The 18,453-nt window shown below is 29.1% G+C and overlaps 3 protein-coding genes across 13 annotated transcripts in view; 1 reads left to right on the top strand and 2 right to left on the bottom strand.

The window, feature by feature from the left end:
* LOC124954782 (endophilin-A) overlaps positions 1-8,252 on the bottom strand; it is a 21,089-nt gene extending 12,837 nt beyond the window's left edge. For 6 of the 9 annotated variants that reach the window (XM_047508215.1, XM_047508224.1, XM_047508221.1 and 3 more), the window contains exons 1-2: positions 8,159-8,252; positions 1,057-1,151 (exon numbers count right to left, since the gene is read on the bottom strand). In XM_047508215.1, coding sequence (XP_047364171.1) covers positions 1,057-1,101 — 45 coding nt within the window. In that variant the 5' untranslated portion in view covers positions 1,102-1,151; positions 8,159-8,252. The other 3 variants (XM_047508218.1, XM_047508217.1, XM_047508219.1) reach the window with 3 other exon arrangements.
* A 384-nt stretch (positions 8,253-8,636) lies between these two features.
* On the bottom strand, positions 8,637-14,735 carry LOC124954739 (importin-11). Its single transcript, XM_047508099.1, has 17 exons — positions 13,574-14,735; positions 13,265-13,365; positions 12,998-13,111; positions 12,498-12,904; positions 12,130-12,393; positions 11,880-12,035; positions 11,755-11,795; positions 11,499-11,681; positions 11,272-11,383; positions 10,913-11,133; positions 10,672-10,836; positions 10,370-10,562; positions 10,062-10,299; positions 9,875-9,971; positions 9,388-9,650; positions 9,142-9,283; positions 8,637-8,988 (listed from the first exon to the last, which is right to left on the bottom strand). The coding sequence occupies exons 1-17, from the start codon at positions 13,694-13,696 to the stop codon at positions 8,869-8,871; spliced, it is 2,940 nt and encodes a 979-aa protein (XP_047364055.1). The 5' UTR covers positions 13,697-14,735; the 3' UTR covers positions 8,637-8,868.
* Positions 14,736-14,994: 259 nt separating this feature from the next.
* On the top strand, positions 14,995-16,767 carry LOC124954740 (40S ribosomal protein S6-like). Of its 3 annotated transcripts, none has more exons than XM_047508100.1 (5): positions 14,995-15,103; positions 15,509-15,713; positions 15,801-15,946; positions 16,205-16,405; positions 16,505-16,767. In XM_047508100.1, the coding sequence occupies exons 1-5, from the start codon at positions 15,098-15,100 to the stop codon at positions 16,706-16,708; spliced, it is 762 nt and encodes a 253-aa protein (XP_047364056.1). In that variant the 5' UTR covers positions 14,995-15,097; the 3' UTR covers positions 16,709-16,767. The 3 variants fall into 3 exon arrangements, with proteins under 3 accessions (XP_047364056.1, XP_047364059.1, XP_047364058.1); XM_047508103.1 differs by lacking the exon at positions 14,995-15,103 and adding an exon at positions 15,285-15,309; XM_047508102.1 differs by lacking the exon at positions 14,995-15,103 and adding an exon at positions 15,354-15,376.
* Positions 16,768-18,453: the final 1,686 nt, after the last annotated feature.

The following is an 18,453-nucleotide window of genomic DNA, read 5'->3' as shown; positions in this document are numbered from 1 at the left end:
AAAAGAAAAACAAATCGATCACTTTTTTTAAGAGTATATGTTCGATAATAGCAATATTAGAGACAGTACCGTATTAATACTTTTCGAGGCCCTAAACGCAAAATCATTACTAAATCTCTAAAATACAATTCCGTTTCAATTAATCAAATTATTATTATTATTATTATTATTATTATTATTATTATTATTATTATTATTATTATTATTCGTTTTTCTTTTGTTGTTGTTAAATTTATTGAAAAATAAAAACTTTTGAAATGTGTCGCCGCTCGTCGTCGAACCCTCATCATCCTTAAGCACTAACTCCCTTCCACCATAAAAAATGAGACCAAAGTTTGAGCTTAATGTGCTAAATGCGGTCCTGATTAAAGATACACGATTTAACGAAATTGTTTCGAAAGAGAAAAGTTCACGAAATGTTTATAGTATGTAATAAATTTTCAAGATATTACACCATTAATGGTTAGAACGAGAGAATAGTATATATCGTACGAGGCAGCTTGGTTACGCGACCGATTAAAATTTCAACGATGCTCGCGCCTCGGTATCGACCAAAGTTTTTCGAAACGAGGACCAACGAGCAGAATGATGGCTCCTTTTAATTGTTATGAGGATGGACGATACATCCATTCATAGATACATACATACATATATATATATATATATGAATCGTTGATTACGAAAGGTGTGATTTGTCGAAAATTAAAAAAAAGAAAAAAAAAAAAAACAAAAGGGAAAATTAATTTATTGCGTAATTCAACACGGCAATGACATAATTATACGAATTACGTAAAATAATTAATGATTAATTAATTTTTTCTATCTTTTTCTTTTCCTTTTTTTGTTTTTTTATTATTATTATTTTTTCCTACCAAACTTTCATATAACAATTTTTTTTTCTATTTCTTTCCGTTTTTTTTCCTTTCTTTTTTTTTTTTTTTTTTTACCGATTTAAATAATTTTTAACACGTCGTTAAGAATAATTTAACTTAAATAATATAATTGACAAATTAAGAAATATGAAGAAAGTAAAATGAGGGAAATAATTAAGATTACCTGATTAGCTTTGTTGATTTGTTTCTTCAATCCAGCGAACGCCATGATGTCGGCTCAATCGCTTCTCTGTCTTATTTCAAAACGAAGAAATTACTCTGTAATCAGAGATAAGAGAAAAAAAAATTACACGATATATTCGATATAGTCAATGTTTTAGGATTAATTATTAATAAAATTGGTGGTTGATTAGAAAAATAATGAAGGAAAAAAAATTAGACAGAGAGAGAGAAATAGAGAGAGAGAGAGAGAGAGAGAAAGAGAAAGAGGAAGAGATGAAAATTGATTTTTAAAATCAATTACTCTTTTACGAAAGTTTTAATTAACCTTGAAGATAGGCTTAGTAGCTTTAAAATTTGAAAAGAAGAAAAAAAGAAAGATAAGACTAAAATGTCTTGGAAAAGGGAATGAGAAAAAAAAAAGGATTGATTTTAAAAAAGTCATCTAAAAACTTTTGACAAAATTTATTACATTATCGATGTCTTAAAATTAAATCTTTTTTTTTGTTTCTTCTTTTTCTTTTTTTAAATGTGAATATTAATAATCAACCATTAATTTAAAAAATTATGGTACAAAAGAAGAAGAGAGGAAGAGAGAGAGAGAGAGAGAGAGAGAGAAAGAGAAATAGAAAGAGGAAGAAAAAGAGAAAGAGAGAGAGAGAGAGAGAGAGAGAGAGAGAAAGAGAAAAAGAGAAAGAGAAAGAGAATGAGGAAGAGAAAGAGAGAGAAAGATATGAAATATCGAATGGCTGGCTAGAAGCCAGGAATTTTTTTTTTTTTTTTTGAGAGATGATTTTCATTGTTATCGATCGATTACAATTTTACATATGTATTCAATTTGTGATATAATCCTTTATATTTCTTTCCAATAATAAAATAAAAATAAATAAAGAATATATACAAATATTCTTTTAAATAATATATTTATATAATATGTTAAATATATAATATATATTGAATATTATATATATATATATATATACACATGAATATACAGTTAAGTAGATGAAATTAAAAAGAAACATCTACATCTTTGTATTTTAATCTCGATACCTCGACAACTCCGGTTCCCTAATAGACTCTAATGAGAGTAAGTGTTCTCTTAATGAGAAGAAACGTTTTACATCGAGTCTAGCGTATGCCACTATCTCTATTTATCTATTTACTCTATTTATCGATCTATCTCTTTTCCTCTTAAAACAAAGTTTTAATGATAATGACAGTATCAAAATTACTTAATCAATATATATATATATATATATATATATATATATATATATATATATATATATATATATCAGAATCGATTTCATAATATAATATATTCTGTTTCTATCTATCTATTTATTTATCTATCTATCTATCTATCTATTTATTTATTTATTGCTTTCTCTCATAGTAGAAAGATAAATTTCTAAAAATAATAATAATAATGAAATTATTCTGAGAGTATATATTCACAATCACTTTCATATACACCATACATTTGTTTCTAATATATATTATATAAATTATGTATATATATATATATATACATATATATATATATATATATTTATATATATATATATATAAATTTCTTATAAGACAAATATATTTTGATTCATAATAAATAAAAAGTATTCTCTAAAATGTCAGTACTTATGTCGTAAAATTTCATGCATCACAGATATTCAAGAGAAAGAAAAGAAAGAAAAAGAGAGAGAGAGAGAGAGAGAGAGAGAGAGAGAGAGAGACAGAAAGTATTACGAAATCAAGGTAATAGATCGTAGTAAATTAGATCGCGACTAAATACGACGCATAATAAGAAACGAATCTATTAGAATTGAATGAAAATAAGACGAGTAAATTTCTCACCTCGAATTATCGTTGGGATTTAAATAATAATTCAAAGAACCCTCGGTTCTCTATATTGACTCCTTCTCGTTTAATCTCTCTTACTGCGAACGAACGAACGAACGAACGAACGAACGAACGAACGAACGAACAAACGAGAACGAGCGAGAAAAAGACAGAAAAAGAGAGAGAGAGAGAGAGAAAGAAAGAAAGAGAAAGATAAAGATAAAGAGTGAGAGAGAAAGAGAGAGAGAGAGAGAGATAAAGAGAGAAAGAAAAGAAAAAAGAATAGAGTATATAACACAAGTCCGTGAGAAGCGACTAGAGATTCTCCGCGTGGGCTGACAACATCAGCAACATCACCACTACTACTACTACTACTTCTTCTTCTTCGTCTTCGTCTTCTTCTTCTTCTTCTACTATCGAGGTACCATCGATGAAAACGGCAAGAGGCAGAAGCAGAAGAAGCAGCTGAAGCACCACCACCACCACTACCAACTACCCACTACTATCCACTACCCACTACCACCACCAGCAGCACTACTACCACCACCACAACTACCACCACCACCATCAAAAACTGCCAGGCACCAATAGCAGCACCAGCAATGGCACCACCAGCTAGCACCTAACCCTCTCTCTCTCTCTCTTTCTCTCTCTCTCTCTCTCCCTCTCTTTTTCTCTCTCTCTCTCTCTCTCTCACTCGCTCTCTAACTGTATCTATATCTATATCTATCTCTATCTCTCGCTCGCTCGTTCTCGTTCTCGTTCTCACTCGCTCCCTCTTCTTCTTCTTCTAAGGGTAGTTTTCTACTCGACGATCGATACGTGGCTACGGCTCGATTCTCCCTTCCAGTTCTCTCTATAAACCAACCCCTTCGCGAGTTCTAACGGGCGTTCGTAAAATACAGCGTCGACGCGAACCCGCAGAACGAAAAGTCAACCCCTATCTCTTTATCTTTTTCTCTCTTTTTCTCACTCATAGACACTATGTACGACAAAACGATAAGAGAAACAATGAAAAAGATATGGAGAATTAATAAGCTTTGAACAATGTTCTCACTTTACAATCGAGATAAATAATTGTCACAATTTTTAATATCGATAGAAATCTACGTTTATTACGTATATTTGAATTACGAAACAAAAAGATCGTCGAATGAATGTATATTGATAAATAGTTATATATGTATATAAATAAAAATTTACAAAAACATAAAACAATGGAGAGACAGACAGACAGACAGACACACACAGAGAGAGAGAGAAAGAGAGAGAGAGAGACAGAGAGAGAGAGAGAGAGAGAGAGAGAGAGAGAGAGAGAGAGAATATAAGATTTTTGCTTTGAATAATCGAAATGAGACTCAAGATGAGTAATTAAACAAAATCTTTTCAATAGTAATCGTAAAATAAATAAATTAATAAATAAATAAATAAATAAATAAATATGTATATATATTTATATAAAAATATATATATATATATATATATATATATATATAAAGTGAACAAAGAGAAGAGAATATCTTCGTGTTGAGATGATCGATATGCGAATTATATACCGAATGGCATCGTTCTTGAAAAGAATAGAGAAAAGAATAACTCTTCCCTTGAAGATCTTTCTTTCCTTCTTTCTTTCTTTCTTTCTTTCTTTTTTTCTTTGCTTCCTTTTTTTCTTCAAACGAAATGATTCGACTTAATAAATAGTCTATGGTTAATTAATTAAATCTTGATTACCATAAAAGAGAGAGATAGATAGATAGATAGATAGAGAGAATGAGAGAGAGAGAGAGACAGAGAGAAAGAGAGAGAGAGAGAGAGAGATTGATTATCAAGAGAATTTACATTAAAAAGGAAAAATATCGTTTGATACAATAAATGAATGTACGTATATATATATATATATATATATATATATATATATATATATATATATATATATATATATATATTAATAAATTGAAATCAAATGATAGTACGCCTTTCATAATTGTATTACATGATTGAATTTTTCTTTTTTTCTTTTTTCTTTTTTCTTTTTTTCTTTTTTTTTAAGAATATATAACATATTTAAAATTAGATATAAATGAATAATCTTATATTAGGCATTAATACAATTTGCACGTATTGATGAACGTATTAAAAGTATATATTGTAATCAAATGATTTCAATATATCGTAAATTTTTCTTTCTTTTTTTTTTTCTCAAATATTGTATATATATATATATAGCAATTGTAAAGAAATCGAAAATGGACGTTTCAAAAGTTCATATGAATTTTATTGGCAGTCTGTGAATATTGTGAGAGTCAACGGGTCACGACCCCGGTATATCTGACGTTTGACACAATACAGTTTAATATACTGGAATATATCCTTGAGAATAAAAGAGAGAAATAGAGAGAGAGAGAGAGAGATAGAAAGAGAAGGTGTGTTTCAAAGAGAGCGTTCTAAACAAGGAGTTCCTTAGAACGCCCACGCCTTAAAAAATCCTTCTCATTTTTTTTCCTCTTTCCCTCTCTCTCTCTCTCTCTCTCTCTCTCTCTCTCTCTCTCTTTCTCTCATTCACCCATTTTACTTTATCTATTTGTCTTAAGAAAGAAAAAACCAAAGAGAGCGAATACGTAAAAGCGACCTAGTGTCGTTCACAAAGAAGAAAAAAAAAAAAAAAGAAATTGCCAGAAAAATATGTAAAGAGATCATATACTTTTTCTCTCTCTCTCTCTCTCTCTTTCTTTCTCTCTCTTTCTCTCTCTCCCTCTCTTTCACTCTCTATCACTTTCAGTCGAAACATTTTGATTTAAGAAAAAAAAAAAAAAAGAAAAATTCATACGTTCGCCAACTCACCCACGTTTCGACGTTTAAACGAAGATAGAAATTATCGTCCGATAAAATTTGTCGTCCTAAACGCCCCCAAATCCAAACTAACATATCCGTTCTCTTTCTCCGAGTACACCCTCCCATCCTCTTTTCCCTTATTTCCAGCATCCTTCTTAAATAATAATCATCTTTCGAAAAGTCTTTGCGATTGTTTCTATTTGCTTCATTTATTTTTTTTTTTTCTTTTTTTCTTCTTTGAAATCAATCATCGATCAGAAAAATAATAATTTTTCAAAAATTATGTTTATAATATATTATATTTTTTTTTCTTTTTTTTATAAATATAACCTAATATAAATATATTATTTTATATTATATTTCTAAAAAAAAAAAAAAAAAAAAAAAAAAAAAAAAAAAAAAAAGACTACAATATCCCGTATTACGAATATATCGAGTGATAAATTGGTAAATTTTAATTAAAAAAAGCCTTCTCTAATAATAATAATAATAATAATAATAATAATAATAATAATAATAATAATAATAATAATAATAATAATAATAAATATTTTTAAAAATCTTTTACAATCGTTTTCTATTTTTTTTTGTTTACGAATATATATATATATATATATATATATCGATCAACAATGTTTCATTGTGATTAGAAATTCATCTAAAATAATAGATAAAATATTCGTAAAAGATCTTGAAATATTATGTTTTACGAATATATCGTTCATTAAAACTAATCAATTACTTCTACCGATTAGAAAACTTCCTCAAAATGATAATGTTTCTAAGAATCATTTTCAATTGTCTACATTTGTTTATTTTGTTATTTTTCTTTTTTTTTTTTCTCGTTTTACCTTTTTGTCTTTTTTCTTCTTTTACAAATCGATCATATTATAAAATCGATTGATAATTCGCAAATTTTATTAAATTAAAGTGAAGTCGAATGAAACTTTGATCGAATCATCATGATATACCGAGATAAGCATTCTAAATCAAAACGATTATTGATATAGATAACTTACAATCGAGATAACTTACAAAAACATAATGATTTGAAATTTTCTGATATACATACTTAAACACACACGTACATACACAAACACACACATACAAACACGCACGCGCGTAAAAAGATATAATTTTAAGAATTTAATTAAATCCCATATTTCAATTTCAAACCTAAAAACGTACGACGCATACGAGAATATGAAAATCGTCCGGTTTCTAAATTGCATATCGTAGTGCATGCCTTTACGATGAATATCTAATTATTTGTCATTCGGGCGTTATTAATCACTATAGAGAATGGGATACATGCTTGCGTGAATCATTAATGCTTATAAAATCTCAACGGGTGGTTATAACGAAGAAGAATTTTTTATTATTCCAAATAGGGCGCGGGGGGGGGGGGGGAAGAAAAAGAAAGAAAAAAAAGAAAAAAAAGAAAAAGAAAAGTAAAGAAGAAGGGAAAAAAGAAAATTTTTTTTCTCTAAGAAATCAATGTGAATGAAAAAAAAATTCTGATTGCTTTTACGTAAAAATAAAATAATGTAAAGGTATACATACATACATACATACATACATACATACATACATACATACATTCATATATATATACATATATATATATATATCTTGCTCTCTTTTAGACTTACTATAGGATTGGACCGGCATATTCTCTTTAAAGAAGAAACGCTTAAATCGATTTCCCTCGTGAGAGACAAATATCATTCACATAGTTTCGATTATAAAATAATTCGGAAATGAAAGGACTGTGCGAATGAACGAATATGATCGTTATAATATATAGCGACGATTAGGATGATTCTGACGAGAGAGAGAGAGAGAGAGAGAGAGAGAGAGAGAGAGAGAGAGAGAGAGAGAGAGAGATAAAGAGAGAGAAAGAGAGAGAGAGAGAGAGAGAGAGAAATAAAATAAGTAAAAATTTTAAAATCCCGAAGCAACGGTGCGGTACGAGTCGACCAATCAAATGCCGATGCGGTGCGTAGTCGATGACAAAACATGGCGTCCCAGCGAGGACATTTGTTTTCAATTTGAGGACAAATTCTACGACAAATACGAACCATTGAAACGTCGTTCATTCATTAGTAACAATCGTGATTAAATTATATGAAAATGAAAAGGATAATGAAAAAATATTGTAATTGATTTTGATAATGTCGTCGTAAATCGGATGAAAAAAGAAAAAAAAAAGAACGTTTTTCATGTAACTTCAATCACTCACATGTAATCCTTTTTCTCTTTCTATCTCTCTATCTCTCTCTCTCTCTCTCTCTCTCTCTCTATCTCTCACTCTCTCTCGTATATTCCTTTTCTTTCTTATTTCCTTCGTTATATGTATATTCAATCTTCGAATTATCGAACTTTACGATTCTTGGCACACCAATTGAACATAACTTATTTACTTCACTCACCGTAAATCGATTTACAAGCGACAGCAATTGGAGCAGGGCTAACCCCCTGCCGAGGATTTGACACAGACAACTACAGCTGTTCATCGTACATGAGTTATCCGTTAAGAGCGCTGTAAGCGCCCGATCACGTGATCCTTTATCAAACTATACGCGGCAAATTTCAAATTCTATTAATTGCGAATCATCAGTATTATACTATATATATATGTTTGTATATATATATATATATATATATGTATATATATATATCTGTATGTGTATGCGTATATATACATATATATACATATATTTCTTTTCATTGAAATTAATTAAAAAACGTTTTAACGTTACTCTAAGTAATATTTTCATTAAAAATAAATACGTTATTATTCTTTTTTTTATTTGTTTGTTATGGAATATTTATACGTAGAACATAAATATTTATATCAAATATACGTGATAAACGTATATAATATTTGATATTTTCGAACAGTGTTAATATTTTTTCCAGTGGCGACATAGGTCCTTTTATTATCAACATTATTAATACAGTGAAACAGGTAGTATCATACAGTAAAATAGTGCCGTTTTACAGTAGAGCATCGTAAAGCTTTTTTTTTACATGTTTTCATGTATATGTAGCATTTGAGAGAATAATCTTTTATTTTCGTCGACCACATTTTTATTTCTATTTCCTATTTTCTTTTTTCTTGTTTTATTTTGTTTTTCGTTCATAGTGCTATATCCTGCATTCCAAGGCATAAATTAAGTTCCTCGTTGACATCAGGATTAAGGCTATTTAACAGATGATCGAATTGATCATTCCCTACCGTTCTTCGTAATTTAATAAACTAAAATATATATAAAAACATATATATAAATTGTTATTATTATTATTATTATTATTACTATTACTATTATTATTATTATTATTATTATGATTATACTCAAAATATATCATATAGTTTTATTTTTTATCAATTTAAATCAATCATAATTCTTACTTGATTATGGAGTGTATTGTTTAAGGATAGATTATGAACTGGATCGCTCAAAGCAAGTTTCTTTCTTCTTTGTCCATGTAGAGTGTCATAATCTACATCATCATATTGAGACGGACTAGGCGGATCGCTTATCATCAAAGAACTAACAAGACGATGATGATTAATAGAAAAAAAAAAGAAAAAAGAGGAAAAAAATCATTACATCGATAGGATATTATTATCCTATTAATGAAAAATTATTCTTACTCTATAGGACATCCTGCATCGTCGTATTTCGTTATATCGTTAAGAGTTTCGACTATATTAGATATAATAGATGGAAAGTGTTGAAGGACGCTTGGTGGACTGTTAGCTTCAAGAAGTGAACAAAGTGCAAGAGCTAATAATTTGCGTCTTTCTGGTTGAGTAACGAGAGGCATTCGGCTGACCCAAATGTGTACTATTTGTCCTAGTACAGCTTCCTCGTTCGTTTCATCACCCCCTATGTTTCTTGATAATTCACCGATTACCTATAATTATTTTTTTTACGTGATTCATACACACACACATACATACACAGAGAGAAAGAAAGTGAGAGAGAGAGAGAGAGAGAGAGAGAGAGGGAGAGAGAGAGAGAGAGAGAGAGAGAGAGAGAGAGAGAGAGAGAGACAAACAAACACACATACACAGGAGAACATATATGGAAAAGTATACATTTAAAAATATAAAATAATAACAGAAAATGATATATCACCTGCGCAAAAATATTTTTACAACAAAGTAAAACTCTTGCGACGATAGACAAGCACATAGTCATAACCATTGGATATTCTTCACCTTTATAAACGCTTCTATAAAAAAAAAATTTTTATTCGAGATATTAGATTTAACTTGTTACAAAAATTGTCCAATAATTTAATTTAATAGATTTAAAAACTTACTCGAATATTTTCATTAAAAGAGGTCTGATCAATTCTGCACCTTGCTCGGGAGAAACTCGAAGACATGTTTCAAATAATCTCATTGCCACGACAATACCTTCACAACGTAAATCTCCTAAAAGTGATCTCAATGTTTCGATTATTACAGTTCCCCTTTGACATAGAAATTCTTGAGGACTCAATAATACATATGCTTGAAGTATGTACAAACATAATCTCAAATTGTCTGTTGACGATTCTGTAAAATAAAATAATATAAGTATATATGACGGAATACATATAATTACAAGCATAATTATTTTCTCAACCTAATAAAGGAGGCATATTTCGGAAAAGATCCATTATTTCTGGTGTTGGTTCTGACGCATTCTCCAAAAGAGCTAACCATAATTCTAAACCATCTTCTAACAAATAAACATGTCCTTCTTGTGTTACGTCACAGCTTAAATCTACGACACGTACTACCAATGGTTGCAAGATACTACTGTCCGAACCTATCGACTATGAAAAAACATTTGTTTAATTAAATACGTTTTAACGTGAAGAAAATATATAGGGTGGTCTTTTTTCTTTTCTTCTTTTATAATAGAAAACTTTTAATTTTAATTACCTTTTCCAAATGTACCAGGGTCGTTACTATAGCACACCTTAACATATGATGATTTTCAGATTGTTGCCATAGCGTTGATAAATATGAAGTCAGAGCACCGACGTATGGTTTTATATCATATCCCACACGCTCAATCATACATGATAATACAAATAGAACGTGCATCTATCGTGAAATGAAATATTTACTTTTAAAATAGACAAAAAATATTTCATAGTAAAGATATAAAATATCATCATACTTTGGTATCAGATTCGGTAACTTCTTTTAGCAAAGTGAATAACAAGGAAAATGTAGATTCCAAATAAGGTGTAAATTCTGCTGTATGAAATTGAAAGTCATCTATTGCAAGTTTTAAGGCATCAATAGCTGCCAAACGAACGCCCAAATCTTCTTCCGGGCTCAAAGCTTCTATCATAAGTTGATAAAATTCTGGTCTCAACTTAGTACTTAATTTTACACCTGTTCAACAATGATATCTTATGAACATATATATATATATATATTCTTTTTTTTACAATGTATATAATTGTACTTTTTAAGCATCATCATTCCCTATATTATCAATTATTTATATAATCTTCCATATCCATTACTTACCTGCCCATCGACCAATAAGCCAACATACACGTCTTCTAATAATTCTATAATTATTACTTTTAACTTTTAATTCTTCCTTTAATGTCGTTGAAAACCATTGATCAAAATTTACCTAACATTAAGATAACAAATATACATTTGCTTAATAAAATTGATACTTCTATTATTGTTCATTATTATTCGTACACGATAAATATAAATATTGATATACTCTCTGTTATATTTACTTCGTCATATAAGTCAAAAGCTGCCAAGCCAACTGCATTATAGACAGCATCTTTCAATAGAATTGCATGTAGATTACTGGGTTCAACAGGTTGATGATGTTTTTGTATCAAGTCAACCAGTACTGATGCAAGAACATCTTTAAATTGATGGAAAATAGCCAAGAATACAAGTTGAGTACAAGCCTGAAATTATATTATAATTATAAGTATAAAAAGGCAAATCATATCATATCAGAATTTATTGTATTTTACTTACTCTTAAATTATACTTCCATGGTTCACCTCCATCATCCACAGCTATAAAAATTAATTTTATTTATAATATTACTTTTCATAATGAGAACATTTAAATATTAAATATACACGTATATTCATTTTTACCTAAGTTTTCAGGATCAGTATCCCATAATTCCAAGTCTGCAGGTGTTAGAAGGAAGTAATGAGTGACAAGTCTCGAACAAATTTCGGTTAAAGTTTGATGCGTAAAAAATTCCTGCCTTAATTGATAGGCTCTCACTGTCAATGGATCTTTAGATTCTGTTTTATAATAGAAAAAAATTAATAAATAATAATAAGAAATAAAATAATTAAATATTTTATCTAGAAAAGGAACAAACGAGAATGTATATACCTCCAATTCCTTTGGCAGGTCTATACCAAACTGATAATAAAATACTTTTCATTAAATTTAAACATTGTATGATAAATCTTTCAAAGGCTAATGCTTGACCAGCTTCCGTGAAACAATAAAAAACTGAGAATTCTAAAGATGTTGGTATTAATTCGACATAACAAAGTGGATGCATTTCTAATACTTCTAATAACACTTTGGTCAAATGAATTATGAATTTATCACAAACCTCCATTTGTATACCTTTCGAAACGAATATTTTACCTAAAACAATAAAATATTTTGTAGAATTATAAAGTATAATAAAAATGATATGCCATATAAATTATATTGTACTAATAATATTAATATATTGTAACAATACTAACGCCATTCGAGACATGTATGAGCTCGTTCAAATATTACTTCTAAAAATCGCATGACATTTTCAGATAGAGATGGCTTATGAAATCCATAGACAATAAGTTTACGAAGTATTTTTAATAACAATAATGCTTTCTCTAAGGGTTCTTGTATTTGATTTTCATCTACTCCATTTGATGCCATTATAAGAAATGATTCAGTGTATGTATTCCATGTATTAAGAATAAAAGTGACCACATTGTGGGTTAAGTTTTCAAAGAGTCTTACATCTCCTGATAAACGTTTTGAAGCTAAAGCTTTGACAACATGATGCATTGTAAGAAGCGCTCGATGCTGTGCTATAGAATTTTGACCTCTTATTACTTCCAAAAGTGTTGGAATTAATACGTCCCATTCTCTGGGACAATCATATCTATAAGATAATATAGAATTAAGTTAATAATTATGATCTCTATATCATCTATTATAATATTATTGGATATTTTAATTCTATGAAATATTTTACCTTGCTATCTTAGCAATGAGAACTGCTAATTGAAGTGCTAATTGATTTACAGGTTCTTCAAAATTACTTATTAAACGTTGACGTAGAAATTCTTTCTCATCTTCTTCTATTCCACTAATATAAAAAAGAAAATAATTGGGATGCTCAATAAAAAAAATAAATTTATATCCTTATGACCGTAATATATAATATAAATATATATATATATATATATATATATATATATATATTATGATTATAACTTTATAAATAAACAATAATCCTTACTTCGGTGCATTTTTTCTCCAATATTTATCGACGCCATTTTTAAAGTACAAAACAGCCATCCATCTAATATTAACAGCCAAGGAATGATTTGAAAATACATTCTGGAATAATAAACGAAAGATTAAGTTTGTCAATAAATGCAATCCTTATAAAAATTACTTTCATGAAACGTGCTCACGAATTCATTACGTTCATGATTAAATAAATAAATAAATAAATAAATAAAAAAAAAAAGAAAGAAAAAGAAAAGAAAAGAAAAAGAAAAATATGATTATATTTATATGATCATTCCTCCAGCGAATAACTTACATATAGAGCAGTGTAAAATCCTCTCTGAGTTTCCCATTCCTTTAAAGTTTGCTCTGCTGGTTTTAAAACATTAGGATCTTGACTACCTGCCTGCTGGAGAACTTCTATCACTGCAGCATCCATTTTTTCCCACTAAATATCATAAACATTCAGAGACACATAAAATTGTTCGTAGGGCATTACGAAAACGTTTACACACTCTTATTATATGTCTGAGAGTTAGTCAAATCGTTGAAAAGATATTTTTTCTCTCTCTCTCTCTCTCTCTCTCTCTCTCTCTCTTTTTCCTTTTCTTTTCAAAAGCAGTGCCTTCGAAAACAGTCAATGGACATGTGATAATAACAATTCTCTATCGTTTATTACAATCGTAATAACATAAGCATTTTATTGATAATAGATGAACGCAGTCACTAATTCTTTTGAATATTTTATAATAATGAAATAAATCTTTAGAAATGACGTTACATCATTTTCGTCGTGCGAAGGTTTCGATGTCGTTACGATGTCTCTATAACCTATATACGAGTAGATGCACGCATCTCACAACGATCTATATTTTTCACGGATTAGATTGAATTACATTCCGTAGTTTCCATTTATCCGAAATACTCGTATACCGAGTCGATGTATTTAATGGACATAACGTAATATAATTCCAAAGTAACTTTTTCTAATATCGAAATGTCACACGCCCGCAAATCGGCATTTCTATGTGCTGCCACTCTCTATCCCTATATTATTTTTTTTTTCTTTTTCTTTTTTTTTTTTTTTTTTTTTCTTTTTTGCTCTCTTCACCCACGGTGTACCCACCGTGACAGTTTTTTACCGGCAATAACAAATATTTTAACAAGGTCACTCGAATATTACGATCTATGTAAATACGATATACATATAACGTTTGCCAAATACGCTTGTCGGTCTATCCAAATATATAACGATGACTTTTTCTTACAAGTATCGAGTATCTATATGCACATTAATCCTCTTCGCATGATCTTACCCACCAAATATCGTTCCTTCTACATTTCTGTTTACTTAACGATCATATTCTCTTTAATATAGATTCTCAATAAAACTATTATCAATTCAATAAAAAATAATCAATTACGATACCATAGATATTATGATATAATATGAATGATCATTAATACTATATAATATTCGATTAGATATTACAATATTTATAAATAAATATTTTAATAAATTTTTTTACAACGTCATACGTGTAAGGATAATATTTCGTTCCTTTCGAATGTTTTAACAAATAAATTCAGATTATAATATTATTTTTATATTTAAGTAAACGTCTTTACTTTCACAATGAAATATAACAAACAAAAAAAATAAAATTGTTGACTTAGTTATTAATAATTTATCGAGGGAGTATGTTTACTAGAAGCTTCTGTCGAAATTGTAGCGATTCGATATTTGAAAGGATATCCGGTTAGCGCACTCTAACGGATGCATTTTTACTTAACGTTCTTTCTCGTTCATGGCTCGTATTAATATTTAGATCTTTTCACGATGAAGGTACGAATCCAATAATATTTGCGAAATCCTTCTTTCCTCGAACAATTTGATTACTTTTAAAAATCTTACAAAGGCTCGCGCATATTTCTTTCACATTAATAATTCTAATAAGGTGTGTTTTTTATATTTGATACAGGTTATTCAAATCATCGACGATCATATGTTGCAGCCGCTATTCGTGATTGTTTATTAGTGTTTAAAAAAAAGTGATTATATATTTCTATGTCACGTATAACGATATATTATTCGTTTAAAAGTGAATGAATTTTCCTTGTAATTATTTTTCTTATTAAAATCATTAATGAATTAACGTGTTGAAAATACGATCTAACCTCTATGTTTATAATAAAATTTTATTTGAATCATTTTTAAAGTAATAACAAATTAACGATTATTCATTTACAGTTGAACGTATCATTTCCGGCAACAGGATGCCAAAAATTATTCGAGATTTCGGACGAGCACAAGCTCCGAATGTTTTACGAAAAACGAATGGGAGCAGAGGTAGAGGCCGATTCTCTTGGCGATGAATGGAAGGGATATGTAGTACGTATTGCTGGTGGTAATGATAAACAAGGCTTCCCTATGAAACAGGGTATTTTAACTAATGGCAAGTATTTTTTAAAATTCCATTTAATATTCTATATATAACTTACTTTGTTACAAGGATAATGTATAATAACAATTCTTTTAATAGGTCGTGTACGATTATTACTATCGAAGGGACACTCTTGCTATAGACCCAGACGCGATGGTGAAAGAAAACGTAAATCTGTACGTGGTTGCATCGTCGATGCGAATCTGTCTGTACTTGCTCTGGTAATTGCGAAAAAGGGAGAACAGGTAAAGATAAACTTGGAAATGTTGTATATTTCCATATTGTAAGGATATAAATAAGAACGATAAATAGTTTTGAATTTATTAATTGTAAGTATGATGAATGAAATATTTATTTTAATTTGAGAAATGGTTTCATTACATTGGCTCCCATTTCTCAGTGTATTAACGAAACAATTAAAAATTCATAGAAATTATTTCCATTATTAGATAATTACTGATATGTTATATTTGTAAATTGTGTCAATGTATATTTTCATTAAGGAAATTCCTGGACTTACCGATACGCAAGTTCCACGTCGTTTGGGACCAAAAAGAGCTAGTAAAATTCGTAAGCTCTTTAATCTTTCTAAGGAAGACGATGTACGTCAATTCGTCGTTAAAAGACCTGTTCAGAAAGAAGGCAAAAAGGAACGTCTAAAGGCACCTAAAATACAACGTCTTATTACTCCATTAACGTTACAGGTATAATAAAAGAAAAATAATTGTCGACGTTTTTATTGATATTATTAAAATCGTTTAAATGTGATAACAATCTTATTTTTTGTCTCTACGTACTTATAGAGAAGAAGACATAGACGTGCATTGAAAAAGAGGCGTTGTTTGGCACGTAAGGAACAGGCTGCCGATTATGCCAAGTTACTGGCCCAAAGGCAAAAGGAAGCAAAGAATAGACGTCAAGAGGAAATAAAACGAAGACGTAGTGCTTCCATGCGTGATTCAAAATCATCGAATCAGTCTACACCAACAGCAACAACACAGAAATGAAAGGAGAATTAAAATGTCTTTAAGAAATAATAAAAAATAATAAAAAATACTCCACATTCTTTCATGTTTTCTTTTACCCATCAATGAATAATTAACTATAGATATATACATATGCATATATATATATATATAAAATAGAATATTAGAAGTAAAAATAGGGAGCCATTAGAAACTAAACTTTATATTAGGTTGGAAACCATGAAACGGGCATGGAATGAAAATAAAACTAAACAAAAACGCCCGTTTCATGGTTTCCAATCTAAAATATATATATATATGCGTATATATAGAGTATGAAGTAAAAGTATAATTCTTTTTTTTTTTTTTCTACCGAAAATCAAAGATCGTCAAACGTTTTATGAATCTACCATAAACACGATCGTACGTGAAACAAATGAATCAACAAACTCCAAGTTCATATTCATTAATTGTAACTTTTAACGAGGTTACTTTGTAATTCGGGCTAAATTTTAATCATACAAAACATTGAAATAATTTGTTCTAATCCTACAAGTAATAATTTCATCGTAAAGTTTGTGCGTGTCAGTGGGTTTTATATATATATATATATATATTTTTTTTTTTCCACAAAATAAATCTGTATTAATTACGTTTTATTTTCGATCTAATATATAAGGAAAAAGAAAAAACGATATATTGTTCTGTGACTTTATTTTTTTTTCTTCTTTTTTATCATTCGTCTTCTCACGTGCAAGAGAATGAAAAACAATCGATCTCGAAATAAGGAAACTTGTCGAATAATTATGGTTTAATATTGACACCATCGAGAAATGAAAATCTTTACGTCGAGCCACACTTATCGTTTCGTTCTTTAAAATCTGACAACGACAAAGGTAAAGAAATTTTATGTCGATGTAAATATTATTCGTAAATAATTGATCGATTTGATGAAAAAAAATTTCTGTCACAATGAAACATAACAAATCCTTTGATTTGATTAAACATTCAAATGATATTGATTCATCGAAATATTGGATATCTGGTGAAGAATTCTTTCGAACGCCATCAAAGAAATACAAAGACGAGTCAGACGATCGTCGTACGAACTCGAATATTTTTCAATGGCGTCATTGTATAAATTCGAATAATACGAAACTATTAGACGATGATTTTCTTTTACCAACTCGAGAGAAAAGTGACGATATCAAATCGTATATATTGAAAGACATAAAAAAAAATTCGAATAAAGGTGATACCAATTTTCTCGATCTATTCGAATTACCATTTTATCGGCCTGAATCAGAAAATACTGACTATAATACGAAAAGTAAGACGAAGGTATCGTCGAAAGATTTAATTAAAGAAGAAAAAGAAAAAGAAGAAGAAGATGATGATGAAGATGATTTGAATGAAATATTCAATTGGATAAATGATTTCGAAAGAACGAGAAAAAAACTTTATTCCAATGATAATATTCCAAAGGATTTTGACGATAAAACAAAAGAAAATTCTTTGAAAAATTCATTACGTTCCAATTTCTCATTTGTTACGAAGGATTTCAACGAAATTAACCGAACAAACCCGAATAAGGACGTTTCGAAATCGAACGAAACCGAAGATAGCCGATGTTATATTTCCGAATCTTTGAAAGAACGCAAGGACGTAGTATTATCGAATATTAGAAAAACAAATTCCCAAGATCAATCGAATCGTTGGATCATAGAAAATATTTCTGATAGAGTTACGCCAAAGGATACATCATCGAAATTGAAAAATTCAAATCG

The sequence above is a fragment of the Vespa velutina genome, chromosome 16 (genome assembly GCF_912470025.1).
Source record: "Vespa velutina chromosome 16, iVesVel2.1, whole genome shotgun sequence".
Classification (NCBI taxonomy): Eukaryota; Metazoa; Arthropoda; class Insecta; order Hymenoptera; family Vespidae; genus Vespa; species Vespa velutina.
This window is presented reverse-complemented; position numbering and strand designations above follow the sequence as displayed.

Bases quoted from the DNA above. Each gene is read 5' to 3' on its own strand.
- LOC124954739 (XM_047508099.1), bottom strand. From the start codon at position 13,696: ATGGATGCTGCAGTGATAGAAGTTCTCCAGCAGGCAGGTAGTCAAGAT. The intron at 10,300-10,369 runs GTTGAGAAAATA...TTTATTTTACAG, and splicing joins AAATATGCCTCCTTTATTAG to AATCGTCAACAGACAATTTG. The intron at 9,972-10,061 runs GTAAGTTTTTAA...TTTTTTTTATAG, and splicing joins CTTTTAATGAAAATATTCGA to AAGCGTTTATAAAGGTGAAG.
- LOC124954740 (XM_047508100.1), top strand. The intron at 15,714-15,800 runs GCAAGTATTTTT...TTCTTTTAATAG, and splicing joins ACAGGGTATTTTAACTAATG to GTCGTGTACGATTATTACTA. The intron at 15,947-16,204 runs GTAAAGATAAAC...ATTTTCATTAAG, and splicing joins TTGCGAAAAAGGGAGAACAG to GAAATTCCTGGACTTACCGA.